At 37.9% G+C, this 19,847-nt stretch overlaps 1 protein-coding gene across 2 annotated transcripts in view; it reads right to left on the reverse strand.

The window, feature by feature from the left end:
- Positions 1 to 19,162, reverse strand: part of odad2 (outer dynein arm docking complex subunit 2) — a 42,792-nt gene extending 23,630 nt beyond the window's left edge. For both annotated transcript variants that reach the window (XM_044041843.1, XM_044041832.1), the window contains exons 1-10: positions 19,083 to 19,162; positions 17,983 to 18,197; positions 17,466 to 17,623; positions 16,890 to 17,082; positions 16,576 to 16,679; positions 15,964 to 16,100; positions 12,758 to 12,874; positions 7,057 to 7,265; positions 6,414 to 6,566; positions 5,055 to 5,202 (exon numbers count right to left, since the gene is read on the reverse strand). In XM_044041843.1, coding sequence (XP_043897778.1) covers positions 5,055 to 5,202; positions 6,414 to 6,566; positions 7,057 to 7,265; positions 12,758 to 12,874; positions 15,964 to 16,100; positions 16,576 to 16,679; positions 16,890 to 17,082; positions 17,466 to 17,623; positions 17,983 to 18,194 — 1,431 coding nt within the window. In that variant the 5' untranslated portion in view covers positions 18,195 to 18,197; positions 19,083 to 19,162. The remainder of the gene's footprint in view (positions 1 to 5,054; positions 5,203 to 6,413; positions 6,567 to 7,056; positions 7,266 to 12,757; positions 12,875 to 15,963; positions 16,101 to 16,575; positions 16,680 to 16,889; positions 17,083 to 17,465; positions 17,624 to 17,982; positions 18,198 to 19,082) is intronic.
- Between the last annotated feature and the right edge of the window lie 685 nt (positions 19,163 to 19,847).

A 19,847-nucleotide genomic window follows, 5' to 3' on the forward strand; every position in this document is an offset into this window, starting at 1 on the left:
TTTCAAATGGTGTTTGATCAGATCTCCCTCACAAAGCAGTGCTCCGACACAGCAGGATAATGGCCATGTGTTCTCCATATCATGATGCCTAAATGTGAACCATTTGCCCATTAACAGCAGTGAATCTACTGCTTCCTTTGTCTCCTCCGTTCTCAATCTTCAAAGGATTCAGCAGGCGAGGTTCATATCGTGTAAAACCTGCACACACAAAAAACTATGTAGAGGTGTGATACCTGGGAGAACAGAAAACAGATATATGCTTTCATGTTTGTTGGCTTTGGTCTTGAAATATTGTCAACATTCTTTAAAACATTGATAACATCTGACAGTCTTTTATGGTGAAAGATCTTTGACATATTCTGAGCATGATAAGGGGCAGATGTTCACAGTGGAATGAATTCAAACACTGTACTGCTGAACAAGAAATTTGAAATGTAGTAAATATCTCTGCAGCATCATGGCAGGTACTGGACAGCGTATGCTGCTGACATGGCATTTCAATCATCAAGGGTCAATATATGCTTAACTTAAAATTCAAATACAAAAATGCAACAGAACTAGGCCTGCTTGATAAATGATTTGCATTTGCATGTACCTACTAACATTAACAGTGAATCTTTATTCCACTTGATGCAAAAAAAATAAGATCTAAGAGAGTGCGCAGCCACTTGTAGCTCTTTTGGGTTGCACTTCAGCAAAGTGGTTATTCCAATGCCAACATGACTGAGTGTTGTATTTCACCATGTTAGTTTCCTAGCATTTTAGAAAGCTATGCAAGTTAATACAAAACACATTAGGACTGTAGCTAATGATTCATTTAATAATCAATCAATCACTCAATTGTTTTCTCAATCAATTAGTCATTTTGTCCAATAAATGTGGGACAATGTTGAAAAACTTTGATTGTTTGCCAAAGCTACAATGGATGATGTTCTCATGTTATGACCACAAAACAAAACCAGTTTGAATTTTGTTATATGGAGCAAAGAAAACTGAACATATTCACAATTTGAGAGATTGTTAAAATTATATATATAAAAAAAAACAACGATTGATTGATAGAATAGATGACGATTCATTTAGAAGTTAATTATAATCGATTCATCGTAACAGCCCTAAAATACATAATAAGTAAAAGCTGAAAGATATGATCAAAGACGCAAATTCTCGTCAAACTGAAATTAAGACTTGATGATGGCATTACAAAAAAGGATGAGGATGACCAATTTGATAATCTTAAGCATAACCTTAAAAAAAAAATCCAATTTGATCCAATCCTTGTCAGTATGTTTTCCTAAAAGAAGGAAAACCAAAGTCAGTAGGATTAACCCTGTCCAGACCATAAATGTTTGGCAGCACCTATTGAGCACATGGTGTTAATAGAGGGTCAATACAACCACAGGGATTACAGGGTGTAAATTTGACTTTACTTCACGTGAGAAAAAGTTAAATCCACGGTGGCAAGGAAAAGTCAGGGGAACACTAAAGGCACAAGGACACACCATCTGGAACCATGAATGACACAATGAATAACAACTGTGCAAGGTTTTCAATAGATGTCAAGACATTTGAACAAATAAGTTAAAATGTCCCCTTTGTTGGTGGCACCACAAAATATATTGAATGCTCCCCAAAGTCAATGATGTCAATGATGTAAATGTCAAGATATGTGAGTAACCTACTTAGTTGTTTCCAGATTTATACACCAAGAGTCACTGTGTCATTTGAGCCAAGCTACTGAAGGAAGTAATAATCAGGATCAAACATTTGTATTAATGCTTTAGCCCCTTGTCTGACAATGAAAATTGAGTTTCAGAGGATTGAGTTCCATTTGTGAGGTGAAATCTACATAATCCACTTAAAGATGCTTCATGCATTTTGTCTCTTCCTTTGCTGCAGGTGTCTCAGGCTGAGCTGAAGCCCTTTGCTTGACTGAATGGAGGGCTTATTCGAGCCTGGCCGCTCTGCAGCAGCAGCAGCAGACAGGATTCTCCAGACAGAGCCTGCCCTGGCTGAGCCACTCCAGGCCTATAAATCAGAGCACTAAGCACGTGGGAGCAGATACAGGGTTAACAGGGCTGTAAATGATACCCCATTGACCTCAGGTTCTTTTCTTGATGCAGTGATGTCACATAGATTTTGCGAACAAGTGTGCGTAGCTTGGACCTCACGCCAACACAGGTTGCTCTGCATTACTGAATAGAAGTGTTCAGGTAATAGTGTATGTCAGGTAGACTCAGGCCACTGCCAGGGCTTCACAGAGCTTAGAGTGAGACAGAAGTGTCTTGGCAGAGGCTGAACCAGAAGATACATGAGGTTTCAGACATCTCTGCAGTCTACAGCAGACGCACTGAGGCTACTAATGACAAGAACAAACCCGACCCCCTGCTCTATTATGGGGAACATGAACACTCACTGTAGAGACAGAATGAATGATTACTGATACTTCCTTACTTCGTATTCGACATAAGATCCCCTATAACTTGATCACTTAATAAGCCCTGCTGCCATAAAGTGAGTATAGCGCATACTGAGAGCATGTCCATGCATGACTTCAAGTTGAAAAGTTGCTTAACTTGAGAATTAAATGATGCAATTATTCCTGTAAGTAAATTATCTGGATTAGGCAGCTAATAAATGCATCACAAGCTGTTAAAAAATAAATGTTTGAACTGTTATTAAAACAAAAAAAGCCTGGATACTTACAGCATAATTTGCTACTAATTAAAATGAGAGAAAATGAGCTGATATTGGCTGCTGTTCACTGAGGACAGGATCAGCAGCAGTCAGTACAATGTGTTTCACATAAGCAGATTGTAGTACTTTGACTGCCCAGCAGAGGGGGAGCAACCTTAATGAGGCCTGAGCACAAAAACATGTGTCAGGACCGAGATCAGCTTGTTAATCAATGGTATTTTACACTCGGGCTGAACATATAATTAGATATGTCAAATTATAAAGGCTAAAGTAAAAAACAAATGAGACAAATATAAATAAATGATGAAATCTGAAAAACGAAAGAAATCTATAAAAATAAGGTAAACAAAATATTGAGATGTTTACCAGTTAACCAGTAACGCATGTTATGTCAGACACAATATTTATATTTTTGAGAAAATTAAAATTGTTTAGTGTTTGGAAAGCCACTTGCCAGCCTAACCGAGAGCAGCTGTTGAGTTTTATTTTATTTAAACTCAGACAAAACACTCAAACTTGTGTTTTTGGCTTAGTTGGATAAATAAGTATGTGAAGTACTTCAGTCCTAATTAGTAAAACAGGCCTTTCACATTTGAAACATAGCATATATATACTATACTACAGTATATATATATATATATATACACAGTATATACACACACATGAAATATAGTCAATAAATACAAAAACATATCTATTGCTATTAGTATGGCACTAATGCAGTACACCCACACAATCACACAGACTAAAATACATGTAATAAGGCTATGTATAGAGTCTATGTATACTTCCATAGACTTCAATCTGCATGTTGTTGTTTATGAGATACAGATGCAAATCTCCAGCCATAAAGAAAAAAAGAAAAAAGAAAAAACTAAATAAACACACAGCCCAAGGCAAACATTCCTGCATAAATATAATTAGAACACAAAACAGATCATCAAACACACTTCATGTAAGTGTTACACTTCCTTGAGTATAAATGGCTGTCTATAGTGCAACGGAAAAGGAGAAAAAAAGATCTCCTCCTAAAATAAAACAGATATTTAACTTGGCTCACGGTAAGTTTCAGCGTCTGATGGTAATGATATTATAAAATGACTACTGGACAAACCCCATAAATAACTGTGCTGTGTGGTTTCCAGAGAGATAGAGAGAGAGCTGGGACATGTTGGTTACTGCTGTGCCGCATCTTGCTGAAGCAAGAACACAAAAAGCCTAAATTCACAGTCCAGCAAAATAGTATAAAATGCACAAACTAGTGATGTTTTTTTTTTAAACTAAATTTGCCTCTATTGCAGAGTTTACATCATCTTTTTTCTCTTTTCTGGAAAAGATAGCAGCCTGGTTTAGAGTGGGAATTTCCTTCCATTTTATTCTATTTTACTTAGCTAAAAATATCTACCTCAAATTAAACTTTACAATGGCATTTTATATAAACGCTGCACCGAGAACGATCCTATTTAGCACCAAGCCACAGAAATGAGAAATCAAATAAAGCTATGTCGAGAAATCTTACACTTTACTAGAATTATGTTTGAGGTATTTTTACGGCTGAACAAAAAAGTCAACTTGCATCAGGACAGATGTCAAAATAAAGTCAAATGTATCCATAAAAAATCATATTTGATGATATTGTCCAGATAAACAGATAATAGAGATGACTGAGTGAGGTAGGTCATAGGTATTCACATTCAGTCTGGGTCATTGGCGTTTATGTCCTCTTTTTTTTCTTTCCTTTCCATGTTTTGACACATTAATATTCACCATATGCCCTGTCAGACCTATCACAGACTCGCTTCATTTTTAAGCTTCTGCGGTGTGGGCAAACAGTGCGTACAGCTGCTGCCGTCAGACAGCTCTTTCCCCTGTGCCTTGGCTCATGTGCAACCAAACAGGCTTGTGTCAGAAAGCAGGAATCTGCAAGCCCAGCCAACCACTTCAATCGGCATCTTCCTGCAAAGCACTGCGTTAAATTGGAGCAACGTATACTTTATTTCATCTGGCATCCTTTTTTTTCTCTTTTTTTTTATGAGTGGCACCTTGGTATGTGTGACGCAAAACAGAAAGGTGGGATTATGTGATTGGAACATTACTTTATGCGATACCATCAACTCTTAAGTTCTTCCACACATCCATGACTGAATATAATTTTCCACGCTTTGCTGTTCAGACGAGAATTTTGAAATGTAAATACTGATTCAGGTTAGCAATGGAATTCTAGTACAGATGGCAAAGGGGCATGAACTTCACCGGTTTCTCTCAATCGTGGCCTACCTTCACCTGCTTAAGTACAAATGTCTGGATTTACGTCAATTTAAACAGGGTAAAACCAGCCCAGGGTGACATTTCCATACCTTCAGGTACTTGACCAGTTTCTGGATCTGCCAGTATTCAGGGGGCAGGTCAGTGTTACTCTCCAGACGGCGCTCTGACTGCTCTTCTTCCTCCTCACTCTGAGATGAACTCTCACTGGAAAGCTCCGTGGCTCTAGCTGGGGTCTTACTGAGCAGCAAAGGAACAAAAACAGTCAACGTTTGATCACAGATAACAATCTACAAGTCGTGGGACAGTGTAACGGGTGGACAACACATGGCCAAACAAAATAATATCCAAAGATTTCTTTTCCAGTGTTTTGAATAGAAAAACACCTTTTCTTATCCCACACAGTAAGACTGATTAAGGACGTTGAAATTCATGTGTCAGATTTGAACTTCCTCCGAATCTAAGCAGCAGGAAGAAGAATAATGTCAAGGGAGGACTGGAGTCATCATCATATACACGGCAAAGGCTCTTGTGAGGCTATTGATGCAGAGATGCAGATGGTTTTTTGAAGTTGCTCGGACCGCTTGGATATCTGTATCATGAAAACTGGGCACAGTGGAGTAATGAAATTTGGTACACATGCATATGGGGCCACTGAGAGACAGTTCCTCTGTACATAGAAATACAATTTCCAGGGGAGCATATTATCAGACACAGCCAGCAGATATGAGGGAATGTTTTCCAGGAAGCAACAAGATAAATCCTGAACAAGACCTTCATGAATTTGCCAGGCCTGTGTTGTCAAAAGTTTGACTTTTTGGTCAACTTTGCATATACACCAACGTAATAGTACAAAAAAAACAAAATAAACAAAAAAAAAAACACTAAACAAAGGCTGGACTTGATTGAGCATTGATTTCTGATGCTAGCAGAATCTATACTTTGGCAAACTATGAAGAGAGTTTGATATTATTTCATTGCACATTGTAATTAAAAAAGTATGCACAATAAGTTGATCATGATTGATTTCTATTATCAGGTTAATTGTGAATGGTTCATATTTAACGTGATTTCCTTGAAAGTGCTGTCATACAGAGCCGAATGGTTTATTGTGAATTGCCTGAGAATTGATAATTATAATTAATTAAATTAAAAAATATGAATACTTTCTGCAAAGCAAAGGAATTATTGGTTTCTTACAAATGTAAGGTTAATGATGATTTGTGTGTAGTTCTTTACACAATAACATTGTGAATTATTTAGGACAGGCAAATTGTGACAAGTTCTACTTACTGTCCCATTCCCACTGATGAATTCTTTTACATATATAATATGGGTTGGGTCGTTTTTTGTCCTTCTTATATTCTTGTTTAAGTTATTTCACGTATGAGTGCAAATATAATAAACAAATATAAATATGATAAATTGAAGCCAAAACTCAGGACACTTACATTTTCTGAGAGGAGGACAAGCGTCCAGGTAACGAGGACAAGGAAAATTCTGCTTTCATCTTGCTCTTGGCTCCCGATCCCTGCTTTTTCTTCCGTATTTCACTCGACATCTCCATTCCAGAGCTGTTCCTTGATTTCCTTTCCTCGGCTTTTCTGTAATGACAGTAAAATATGAGTCATTATGCCGGCTTCTATTTTGAAAATGGTTATTTTTCTAAAATAATCATTATATAACAATTTGAGACTCTGCAGAGTTTTTTTTAGCAGCTGATTCTTTTATCTTGAGCCAGTTTCTTTTCAAATGGGTACAGATATCATAAGATACAGCTGCAACAACTCAGCCCTTGCTAGATCTATTTATCAATCAAAGACCATATGGGATAGATCTTTTGTGGATTTTTTTTTAAAGACTTTTTCCTATGTTCTCTGTCTGTTATTGGGCAGGAAGATTTCCCAACTGTGAATATATTTATTAAGTCAGATCACTGTAATTGAAGATATTGTCTTAAAACTTAAAAAAACATTTAACCATCTCTTTATAATTTGTGACCGCAGGCTTCGAACCACTGTCATCCCACCTCTGCACATTACACTGCAGGCTGAAGATATTTCAGGACACATCTCACAGGGAATTATCACATACCCACACGGAGACATGAGACCAAGCTTCTTCCATCTCGGACATGGCTCATATTTCTTCTTGTTCAGCAGATGCTGTTTTCTCGACTTGTCTTGCACATTCTTTTCCTGTTGCTCGTAAGACCTTTGGAGTTCGCCTTGTTCTTCCATATCGACCGATTCCACATGCCGGTGGACGCTCTGTGTTGATGGAAGTTCTTGAACTGCAGAGGCCTGTTGGTTTAAAAAAAAGGTGGTTTGAGAAAATGTTTTTTCATTGCTTGGTGGGATGCCGTAAACTGTACAGTGTGTGTTTAAATAAATATTATTTGATAAATATTTAAATAAATAAATATTTTGAATAAAACAAGCAAGCTATTCAAAACTGACTTTTAGGAGTGCTCTTCGTCAAGCTGTTTATTGGCTGTTTTAATTCAACAATAAGCATATTAAAAACAGGAAAGTATAAGTGAGAAAAAACATAAAATCACATAAAACCTCTGCTCAACAATATACAGGCTTGTGTAAGAATTTAGCCTTTATTGAGGCACTGGAATTAAATAATACACTCCCAGTGCTTCGCACAGAATGGGTCCCCCTCTATTAACTGGCTGAACAATATCAAAAAGTGTATTGTTTCAGTCCAGTCCACCCCCGCCCCCCACCTAAAACCTTACAACATGGCACAGACAAAGTTCTACAAGTCTTTATATCAAACTTTACAACCTATATATGAATGCCAATGAGACACATATGAATGGTTAGCAGCAGGCAGGAGGGTTTTTAATCACAGACACCTGCTTTGGAGAAATACGTAGCTCAGAATGTCATTGGTTGTTATGGACTCAACATTTTTGAGTTAAGGGGAAAAAAATAAAATGTGTTTCTGTGGGTTGTGTTCATGCACAAGCCGGAGCCAAGCATTCCCGACTGCTTTTCCAAAGACTTGTTTTTCATAAAGCACAAAGTGAGCTGCTATTGAAAACATACAATTCAATTCACCCAAGCACGGACCCAGAGTCTGACTTTGTTAGGCTGACCAATCTTCTTTAATTCTATTACATTTAAAGTAGATAAACCCCATATGTACATGTACATGTTTGATACCCGATGTGCCACAGTAAGATATTCTTTTACAGGTGCCTTTCTGCTTTTTTTAAACTACAAGCCTGCAAACAAACACTGTGTTAGACCAAATTAATGTCTGCATTTCTGCACTCACATTTTTTTTATAGCAGGTGACATTCAATTATTAGCACATAAACATGCATTTGTCTCAAGCATTTAACAAATAAAACCTAAACCTCAACTACTAACATGTACTTGTGGCAGGCTTGCATCTAATTACTTGATCCATACTGATGGAAAATCAGCAGGGACAAAAATGTGAAGCTATTGGCCACAAAACATCTGTCAGTGGCAGGATTCAAGCCGTTTCTGCTGACTGATTGTGACAATGAGGCAGCCTACATTAATTTCAGGATGTGAATAACAAAAACAAATCCCCAACCCGCAGAGAATTTGCTTTTCAGTGAGTGTCTTGTGCATGCAAATACACAGCATGTCCAATTTCCAATCATGCAGCGATGTCAAAACAAATCCACAACACAGAACAGAGAAGGCGAGTGTGCTTCCTCCCTGTGTTGCAGCCCTCGACTATTTTGGCTGCCTCTGCTCATTTGACTGAGGCTGTCTAATCTAATAGAACTGTTAAAAACAACCTGCTTCCTCACAGTGGAAGCGAGCAGATATGTTTGGAGATTAGGTGTTGTTATCTTTGGCTGTCGCCTTCCATCTTTGGGCTCTCTGTGCTGCGAGTCAGAGAGCTGAGCTGCAGCGATGGAGGCTTGTGATCCTGACAGACACCTCTGCTTTGGCAATCATATTCAAGGTGGACTGGATCATGTCAGCTAGAATAACTACAATTACATAATACCTCACACACAGAAGGCACATAGCACCATTTAATTGCTGTTGTCAGCAATCAATCAAATACATTTCAAGATGGTGGTTTTTTTTTGGGTTTTTTTAAGTTGACACTGTTACATGAGGGTGATTAGCCCAAGCAGAGACGGAAAGAAAATACCCAGCAGTGAGAGTGAAACAAATGTTACAGGAAACTACCACGCACATATGAACAGAAATCAAATAAAAAAAAAAGACCTTGACAATGCTTTTGTGCTCCACAGACCCATTCAGTGATATTTGCTGCAGCTGTCCTTCACTTTATGATTAGTCAGACAAAAGGCACCGCATTTTAAAAAGGACTCGTAAAAAAACATCAAAATATTTCCCTTTTTTTACGCAACTCTGTCTGATACAGTTCATTGGTTCATCAAAGTCTTCAAAACCTTGACCTCATTGAAAGTTATTATTGAATCTTCAGATCTAGTAAAGAAAGATATGGACCATTTGCTGTTTCATAAATGTAAGGAAAGCACTATTCTGGGATGCAAAGATGCACTATAAAGGCTAAAGCTGTCAGATATCATTTCATCTCCAATCATTCACAACTTCATAAAATAAGACACCCATTGCTAAATATAAAAAAAAAGGGTCCACATTTAAACTCCCCTCTGGGGACCATGAATGCATGTTTAATGGCAGGGCTGGGTATCAATGATCAATACTTTTTCGATACCAGTTTTATAATAGAATTTCTAAAAAAGAAAATTACACATTATGGAAAAAAGCCATCCTTAATTTTTATTTTCATAAAAACAATTAACAACAAATTATTTTCAGTACAAGTGACACGTCATTTTCACTAAGGATCTCACAAAAACTTACAGAGGTAAAATCAATGTCTTATCATCTTCCTATTTGACATTAGAACACAAAACATAACATTATTACTCAAAAACCATAATCTAGGCTGAGATAACCGCGGCTTAAATGGTCAACAATAGCAAAAGTTTACTCACCTCCACTGCAAAAAAGGGTAGCAAACCTTTAACCATAAAGTTGTGACTGTGGTCTTGTTTTTCTTTTCTTTTTCTGTCAGTGTGAACAGATTCACACTGAATGGCCTTGTCCTCCTCCTCACGTCAGGGTCAGAGGTCACTGTGAGGACAAGATAAACAGAACAGTGAGCTGTTTAACAGCCGATGCAATCGATTTTAGCACGTTAAGCTTTATCGGTTACTGTCTATATTCAGTTAGCTACATAGCCATAACATAAAACTACACACTAATATCTCAAGTTAGCGTTAGGATATAGCACATACGTTAGCATTAAGATATAGAACATAAGTTATCGTTAAGATATAGAACACAAGTTAGCGTTAAGATATAGCACATAAGTTAGCGTTAAGCTATAGAAAATAAGTTAGCGTTAAGATATAGAACATAAGTTAAAGATATAGCATTAAAGCTATAAAATAAGCACATAAGATATAGGTTAGTAAGATATAACACATAAGTTAAGCGTTAAGATATAGCACATAAGTTAGCATTAAGATATAGCACATAAGTTAGCGTTAAGATATAGAACATAAGTTAAAGATATAGCACATAAGTTAGCGTTAAGATATAGAACATAAGTTAGCGTTAAGATATAGCACATACGTTAGCGTTAAGATATAGCACATACGTTAGCGTTAGGATATAGCACATACGTTAGCGTTAGGATATAGCACATATTACGCTGCAGTAACGTTAACTTAAGTAAACAAACATACAACACGTAAACTCACCTGTTGAAATCCCCGACACAGCGCCGCCGTCAGTACTCGCTATACTCGTCATGGATGAAGCGGAGTCTGGCGGTGATTTTAAATTCAAGGATTCAAGGATTCTTTATTTACATATAAATCAAGCCGCTCTGGCTGTGTAACATCCACAGTAGAGCTGTGGGTGTTACAGGGCAGGTGGATGTCTGCGCTCCGCTCGTCTTACGTTCAAATACTGAGCAACTCCCTGCTCTGAGATTGATGCCGTGCGCGTTCGGGTGCTTCGTTAAATGTGTCGTGTTGCCGACCTTAGTGGAGATATCTGTTTTACAAATAATACACTGCGTGGTTGCGCACTATATTACTATTACTTTTGTTGTTGAAATGGCCTCGGTGGCATTTTTAGCCCCTTCGTCACAACACACTTGGCGACACATATACGTGAACCCGGTCTGTGGGCGTAACCGCATTATGTTCTTCCCGCACGCCGCAACCACGTGTAACGTTACAGCCAATCACCGGCAGCATGATCGGATCTTGATCACGTGATTAACTCCGAAGGTATCGAATCTTAGGACCGAAAAACAATGCATGTTTCGTTACTCGACAGTATCGAAGCATTTCGGTTGGTGCCATAAAAGAACCTAAGTTCGGTACCCAGCCCTATTTAATGGTAATCCATGTAATAGTTGAGATTCTTGAGTCTGAACCAAACCATTATGTTAATGATGTTAATAAATATAAATAAGAGTGAATATGAATGAGTGTCAAAGACAACTGCAGTAACCATGCACGGAAAAATCCTTCAAAAAGATTTTCTTTTCCTTTATTAAACTTTTTCTTATGAGTTGAGCTTTTGTTCCGAAGTAACGTGGCATGACTTCTGGTCCGTGAGAAGTCAAATAGTTTTGAATCATTGAGATGAATATGTTTGAACGTCAGTCATGGTGAAGGATTGTAAATGAGTACAATCGATCCTTGCTTTTGGATTTGCACAACACATTATTGTTTTTCCAGCATATTCAAACTAGTAAGACGGACAAAAACAAATAAACAATTAAAGTATAGTCAGTATAAGACACAGTATACGGTAAAATATGTTTGTTTTTTTAAAGAGTGTCCTTGACTGGATAAACTATTGTCTTTTACTTGTATAATACGCAGAACCTGTGTACAGAGCAAACAGAGAGCAGCATGTGGACTTTCAAGGCTTTCAGTGAGCGAGTGATGATGCCACATTTTCCTACAAACATCAGAGTGAGTGAGAGAAAAAAAAAACGATTGTACCTCTAAATGATTAACAGATTCTTGAGAGCAGCTGGAATATATTATCAGGGCTATTTGTTATGTCGTCAAATTACTAAAGCAGGAAATAGTACTACTGAATAAATCACGCATATTTCAATGTGTGTGTGTGTGTGTGTGTGTGTGTGTACTTGCATTTCTTACCAATTTAAGACCTTTTCTGGCATAAACAATGACCTTGTCAGGACCAGTAGTCCTCGTGGAGACTAAAGCTTGGTCCTAATGAGGCAGAACTTAATTTCTGAGGTACTGGTTAAGTATAGGGCTAATTTCTGAATTGTGGTTAGGGTTAAGCATGAACTGGCGCTGGTTAAGGCTATGGGTAATACTTTGTTGGCTGTCCTAATGAATGGATATCAATGCAGCGTCCTAAGAAGAATAGCTGTGCAAACCTGTGTGTGTGTGTGTCTGTGTGTCTGTGTGTGGTATGGGGCTGAGCGTTTTGATGTTGGAACACAGAGGCGGTCGATTTAGACATTTTTCAAGGTAGTGACAACCAGACACTAGCTCACTAGCATTACAGACACAGCATCAGTACAGACACTGATTACACAATCCAAACTTTGTTTATGAATATGAGTCACACAGCATCAGTGATCAAATCCGAGGTTTAGAGAGAAAGACCTTGTTCATGGGACAAAGAGGCATTTCAGCGCCCACACTGTCTCTTCAAGAGGTAAATATTCAGGGCTGCAAAAAAAGGGTTTCAATGTGTTGATGGTAATTGCTTCTGCCTGTATTCTGATGTACCTGCTTGTTTATGTGCTCAGCAAAATATGGAGATCGGCTCTTCAGAAGTGTTAGCAGGTCTTTGTATGTATCACTTGTTCGCTCGTAGCCACTCTCTGCCCCCTCCTGTTTTATGCCCTGTGAAAACAACGTGAAAAACAGGCTCATTAATTCTAAAAACCACAGTTATAATGCAACCCACATGCCAGCTGGAGGAGCTGAAGTTACAAGGCTCAAAGTATCTCTCGCCAGCCTCCGAGAGGAAGTGTGAAAGCATGTAAGCCTCTAAATTAGTGTCTTTTGCATCAACGTCACCCATATTGGTTTTTTCACCTTGGTTCACCTGTTCTATTTCCAGGTGAAGAAACAGAGACAGGAAACCTACAGCTCGTCAGCAAAGTCAGTACAAAAGTGAAAGGTACTGCTGTGTGCAAAATCCTATTTAAGAAATGATTGCACACATGCAAACATACAGAACTGTCCTCAAAGAGAGATTTCTGTGTGTAACATTTGGATCAATTTAAAGTTTTACTACTGCTGCAAATATTAATTCAATATATTTCTGTCTAATGACAACCCACATTACTTTTTTAATTCCAGGTTATGGTCATCAGACCTTGTTAAATGCACCAGCAATGGATACTGTGAGGAATCATTCAGAACATAATATATAATATAGGCATTTCACATGCAGCACATACACGCTCACTTTCACTTACTTATATTTTCCCTTCACATGTGTTTGTTGTCACTCTCACACTTTCCTATTATTAGGCAAGCGACGAACGATGTCTGGTTTCTTCCAGGCATGAAGCTTGGAATTGAGGCTAAACAGTTCAGTCTTGGTTTCATTAGACCGGAGAATCTTGTTCCTCACAGTTTGACGGTTCTTTAGGTTTTTTTGCAAACGCCCTCATGGGTTAGTTTTTGTTCTGATACACAGCACATCGTCAGATGTGAAGCTATGTATAGACAGTTCTTCTTTTCTTATTCTTGTCAAGCTAATTGAATTACAGTAGTAAAGTCGAGGGGGCAGAATTATCTGAAAAGTGATCACAAAACAAGCAACTGATCAAAATCAAAGTGGTATGGCAAAGGGCCTGAAGACTTATCAAAGAATATTGTCTTTTTTGACATTATTTTCAAAAAAGACCATGTTCCTTCCAAGCCATTTACATATGTGTGGAGTTTGCATGTTCTCCCCGAGTTCACGTTGGTTTCCTCCCAGTTCTCCAGTTTCCTCTTGCAGTCCAAAATCATGGAGAGGTTTGTTTGTCTCTGTGTGTTGGCCCTGCGATGGACTGGACTGCACCCGGCCTTTTGCACAGCCCCGCTATCCTCATACGGAGGATAAAGCGGTAGACAATAAATGAATGAATGTCCCTCTTGTGTGTAGCTATTCATACTGTAATTAGCATCTGGAGCTACTTGAGCCATTTTGTTTAGTTATTAGTGATATTTATTGAATTTGTTTTACAGTTTTCCACCAGTGGCAGACTTGTTTGACCTTGCAAACAAAGGCCCACTCTTTCACTCCTTCAACCACCCCATTAAAAAGGTGACATTTCCATCCATACCCCAGTTGATATTCATGTTTTTCATAATGTTTTAAAAGTATGTTTGTTTCTGTTAACTACATCACATTAAGTGTGGAGTATAAATGTGCATGTAAACCTACATAATCAGCCTGACATGAGATATTAATTATATTATCAATGGTACGCACGGAGTGGAAAGTGCCTGATTCAAATGTATTGGTTACTTTCTCACCTGGGAGCAGCATATACAGCTAAGATGAGTTGTCACTCTTCAGGGCAAAGTTGGGCACCAGAAAAACCTTTAAACTTTCTCAGAGAAGTGATCTTAATCTCAATGAGAAATGAGACAGCCTGAATAAATAAAGATTTAAATTTAATTTAAATCTGCTGTTCATTCCAGGTGGACTAATGTACATGGGACCAAATGTTGTCAGAAGCAGTCGTTTTGCAGGTAAACTCTAGGTTAGTCTAAAATGATAGAAGATAGCACTCTTGGACAATGTCCCTGCTACAAAAATGTATTGTTTTTATCTTACTGTTATAGCTTTGGAAACTCATAATTGTTTCTTCTTCATATGTGAATATGTAACCTTTTGATGTATCCTTGTCCTTAAAACCTTACATCAGATCCATAACAACTACAATAGAATACTGATATACTGGGGAAAACCTGCTATTTAATCAACTCTGATATAGCCACTAGGTTATACTATCCTATGTTTTTTCCTTACACCAATTATTGTAACATAGTCTGGGCTAGTACTCATCAGCGTAAACTTGAACATATTTATCGTGTTCAGAAAGAAGCACAAAGAATCGTTTGTTGTGTGCATCAAAGACATTCCTCTCGGTCTGTTTCGTAAACCCGGGTATTCTCAGCGTTTATCAATCTTCACATGTCTTTATTTGTTCACGATTCCTTAAAAACAACCTGTCCTCCTCTTTTTCCATGACATGTTTATTTACAGCCATCAACTTCAAATATATTCCATGTGTAGCTTCAGTTTCCTCAGAGCCCCTCATTTCCATACCTCTCAATACTGCATTCTCTAGTGAGGATCCAAAATTTGGAATTCTCTACCAATGCATTTTTTATTTAAGATTTGTCTTTACAACAGATCAAAAAAGTTTTAAAATCATTTATTCTGTCGGCTCAATACTTTCCATATGGCTTTCCACTATAAACTGGGTCCTGTCCTTTGGACACTGGTTGCTTTTTGTTTCATTGTTACCTGGTTATTTGTCTCTGATGAACACATGACAGTGTTTTTCCAAATTATTTTCAATGATTTGCTTTGTGAACGCTCCTTGGATGTTTAAAACCTATTGTTGTTGCAATGATTTACTGGAGCAATGGGTTTGTCTTCTGATATGATGACATAAGCAATATTCATCATCAAAAATGACTTAATAAAGATAAGTCATATCATATGTTTTGACTTTAAGGGGCCTAGATTTTTATTGGGTTGTCAAATATGTTGTTATTCTTCCTCACTAACTTGCAGTTGTGTGGCTCTTGCAGTAACTTATCTAGCTGAATCAGTGATTAGAGGAACTACTGTTATTTATGTGACTGTATAACAATGAAATGATGATTATCCAGATAAACTTGAACATTTTCTGACATGAAAATGAAACATTACATTGACTGCTGGGGCTGATGTAGCTCACTGTGTGTTATCCTCTTACCCCATTCAGAAAAAATCCAGCAGTGCTGCAGGTGATGTAGAGGTTCTCCGTGTCACATGGCTCAACCACAAGGTAACAAATGTCACCATACACCTGTCTCCACAGAGGGGCCCGGCAGCCATTTGAAAATTCAAAATCTTAAAAATGAACAAAGAAAAAGAGCAGATAAACTCCAGAGGCCTACATGCCAAATCAATATCAAACAGAGTGGCAGTGAAGAAATCAAAAGGACAGAAGCAGCACAGAACAGAGCCACAGTTTCATTACAAACTTCCCTTTAAACAGCAGAGCAACACAGTGACCATTATCTTTTGAATCATATAATGTGTTGATTCAATTGAGAAAGTGAGAAAAAAAATGAAGACAGACAACATTTATCACTTGGTGAACACATGCCAACGAATGCTCTGTCAGGAAAGGATAAATGAACTGTCGTTAGGCAAAAATATGCACTGACTAATGACTTAGTAAACTTGAATCTGACACATGTAATGACTTCCATGTCTTTTGTAGCGACAGAACACAGGCTTTTTATGCATTGGGATATCCAGCATTAGTGTTAATAGCAATTGCTCGTCTTGGAACACAGTGAAATGTGGAGATAATTCAAACCTGATGTGTATCGAACCGACTTCAACAACCTCTTCTCCCCTTCGCTGCAGAGCCGCTTCAGCGACTCAATGTCATTCTTTAATGCAGTGAGGTTGAGCTCGACTCTGATGAAAACGTAGAAAAACAAAACAAAGCAGACGTCTGATTCATCTTGTTCATTCACGGTTCCCTTTATAAACCAACTGCCTGTTCCAATCAGAAACAATAGCATGTCAGATTGTAGTGGATCTATTAGACAGAGCATAAAGATTAAAGATGGGTTGTAAATCTCATTGCATGCTCAGAGAATAGGAGATAAAAAGAGAAGCACCTACTCTATTTCTTCAAGTAGCTTGCTGAGGAGCTGTTTGTTCATATTTTGGAGCAAATGAAACAAGTTGATCTTGAACTCTGGGTCTTTTCCTTGGTCTTTGTCTACCAGATGCAGCACATCAGTGTGGGTGTCTTCTTTCTCCAAGATGTCAGCAAAGCAGGGACCAAGGATTTTAACCATGGCGTCTTTATTTTCTGAATAAAAAGAGTAACAGATGCTGCTTCATGTATTCAAAAATGTGAATTGGGTTACTTTTTGGAGTCACAGTAAAGCATATAATAAGGTCTTTTCTTTTTTTTTTCCACACACTTTCTTCTCTATAAAACATCTACCAGCAATGGAAATGAGTTATTCCATATTCCTCTGTTAGACAAATATATTCTATCTCTTTTTAGTAGCAGCCTGAAAGCAAATTCATATCCTTAAAGAATTAGCAATGGCAGGATAATTAGATGGTTGTAGAGAGTAACAAGAAGGACAAACAAATTAAGTCTGTGGCTTATGGAGGTATTCATGTGGCTGGACTACTCAGGATGCAAATGATATTCAAACCTCAACTTGTGGTCATTGCGCTTACCTTCCAGACATGCTCGAAGCTCCTCCAGCTTCTTATCAGCTGCCAGATGAACTAGTTTGGAGAGCTGGCTGAAGCTGCGGACACAAACAGTAGGAGGGGAGAGCTGCAGCAGTGGTTGCCCTCCAGAGTCTTTCTCATGAGACTGTACATCGATGCCACTAAGGGGGAAAAAATTGAATACATTTAAACCTCAATTTTATTTCTATCATCATTAATTTGGATTAAATTAAAATGCCAAAATGATTAAGGACTATCAGTCTGTATTTTTGTGTTTGGACTTCTGCTCTTTCCAGCCATCAGACTCAAAGCTAACCACACACTGAAAGTAGACCAGAATTTCTGATGAAATAAAAAGGAATGTCTTGCTGAGGCTGAAAAACAAATTAATTATAGCCTGGTGCCTTGAGCATGGCAAAGGTAAAATACATTTGGACACCATGGTGACAGCATATCCTGCACAGACACGTAATACTGAATGCACTGGCCAGCCAGCTGCAAGTCTCATGATTAGACGAACCTGATGTAATAGTCTGTTTTGAAATCAGATGCCCCTAAAGTGGTACTCCACCGGAGCGGCTCCTCGAACACATGCTCCGCCTCCTGTGGGTGACGGGAGCTGAAGTCCTCCACGAAGCTCAGGAGTTCTTTCAATAGGGACTCATTCATTGGTGTGAACTCCAGTTTGCCAGCAGTGGTCCACTGAGCTGCCTTGGTCAGCGATAGCCCCATCTTCTGCAACCATACATAGACAACAACACGATTTGAATCAGTGTTTGTGGCATATGAAAGCTCAGCATGGTACTTCACTTTTCTCTAATTCACATAAAAACTTGTCAATATGGGACATAAACTTGGGAATACATTAATAAAATACAATTTTTTTGTTACTAAGTGATGTTAATTAAGAGACAGTAGGTCCAATCGGTGGAAAATATTTATATAATTGCAATTACATACAGTGTGCACCTATTTTATTATTATTATTATTATTATTATTATTATTATTATTATTATTATTAATAAAATAAATCATATTCGATTACTTTTAACCATATTTTTGTTGAAACTAGTCAATTTTAACCTCATGTTATTACCTTTTTTTTCTATGGAGACAGCGATTAACTGAGAAAACTCCGCAGGGGTTTGTGCTCTCTGTGTGCTTTCTCTATTTTTAAAATAATAAAAACTGTACTACAGCTTACAACATACACTTGAGGAAAAAGAACATGTTAGTATGAATCTAACAAATATCAATTACAAAACTATCAGACATGAGGTTCTAATATGTCACTCAATTGTGTTATTAGTATTTCCTATAACTTCATTTAATATAATTTAACATTTACAGTTAAATTGCATATTCCAATTATTAATTAGAGCTCCACAATAATGTACAGTTATAACAGTTATAATATACTGTACAACATAACAAAGCACAGGTGTCACTGATAGCATTAATTAATGGAACGCCATGAAAAAGTAAGCTACATGAAGTTTGCTCACGTTAGCACAGCTGATATTAGCAAGAACTATAACACAGCCACGTTTACGTGAAAACATGTTTATAATATTATTTACGCAAATATCGCGCGTATGTCAATTGAAGAAAGAACCTACCTTCAATGTCGAGTTCACTCTTTATGTCAAACTTTTACCCCACAGGTGTTAACGCGTGTCCATAGGAACAACAAGCTGGCTTCCCTTGACACCACTCCTCCCTCCCGTTCCTCGTTGCTACGATACGGCCAAACACAACGGGCAGTGCCAAGGGTCAAAAGAACCAAACGCAAACATAAAAAAGGAAAGCAAATTGAAGATTTTTTGCTTTGCATTTGCTCAAATATGAGCATTAACACTCTAACATGATGTGAGTGTGAGAGTGGATGTTTGTTTTTCTCCATATGTGGCGCTGTGATGGACTGACGAACGATAAGGGTGTACCCCGCCATTCACCCTATAATGTCAGGGTTAGATTGGCGCCAGGCCCCAGTGACCCTCATGTGGGTATCCATTCATCCATTCATCCATCCATCCATCTATCTAACCTCCATTTGACCTAAGAGAGAGAGATTTTGGATATGGTCTTGTGCACAGTCATTTTCACAGTGTTAAATATGCAGTGTCAAAGTTCAACGACTCTTTCAGAGTTATTACAATAACAGATTGCGTAGAATGCCCCCTCGGAAAGAGTTAATTTAACACCAATTCTGATAAGGACCAAATACACTCGGACACAAATTAAAATAGTTAAATTATCGCTTTGAATGTTTACTGTGTGACTACTGTGAGACCAGAGACCCTAAAACCTTTAAATTAAATGTTGTCACAATAATGAAAAAAAAAAATGTATGCCTTCCTACTAGAGTGTCCACATGACCGCAT

The sequence above is a fragment of the Solea senegalensis genome, linkage group LG1 (assembly GCF_019176455.1).
Source record: "Solea senegalensis isolate Sse05_10M linkage group LG1, IFAPA_SoseM_1, whole genome shotgun sequence".
Lineage (NCBI taxonomy): Eukaryota > Metazoa > Chordata > Actinopteri > Pleuronectiformes > Soleidae > Solea > Solea senegalensis.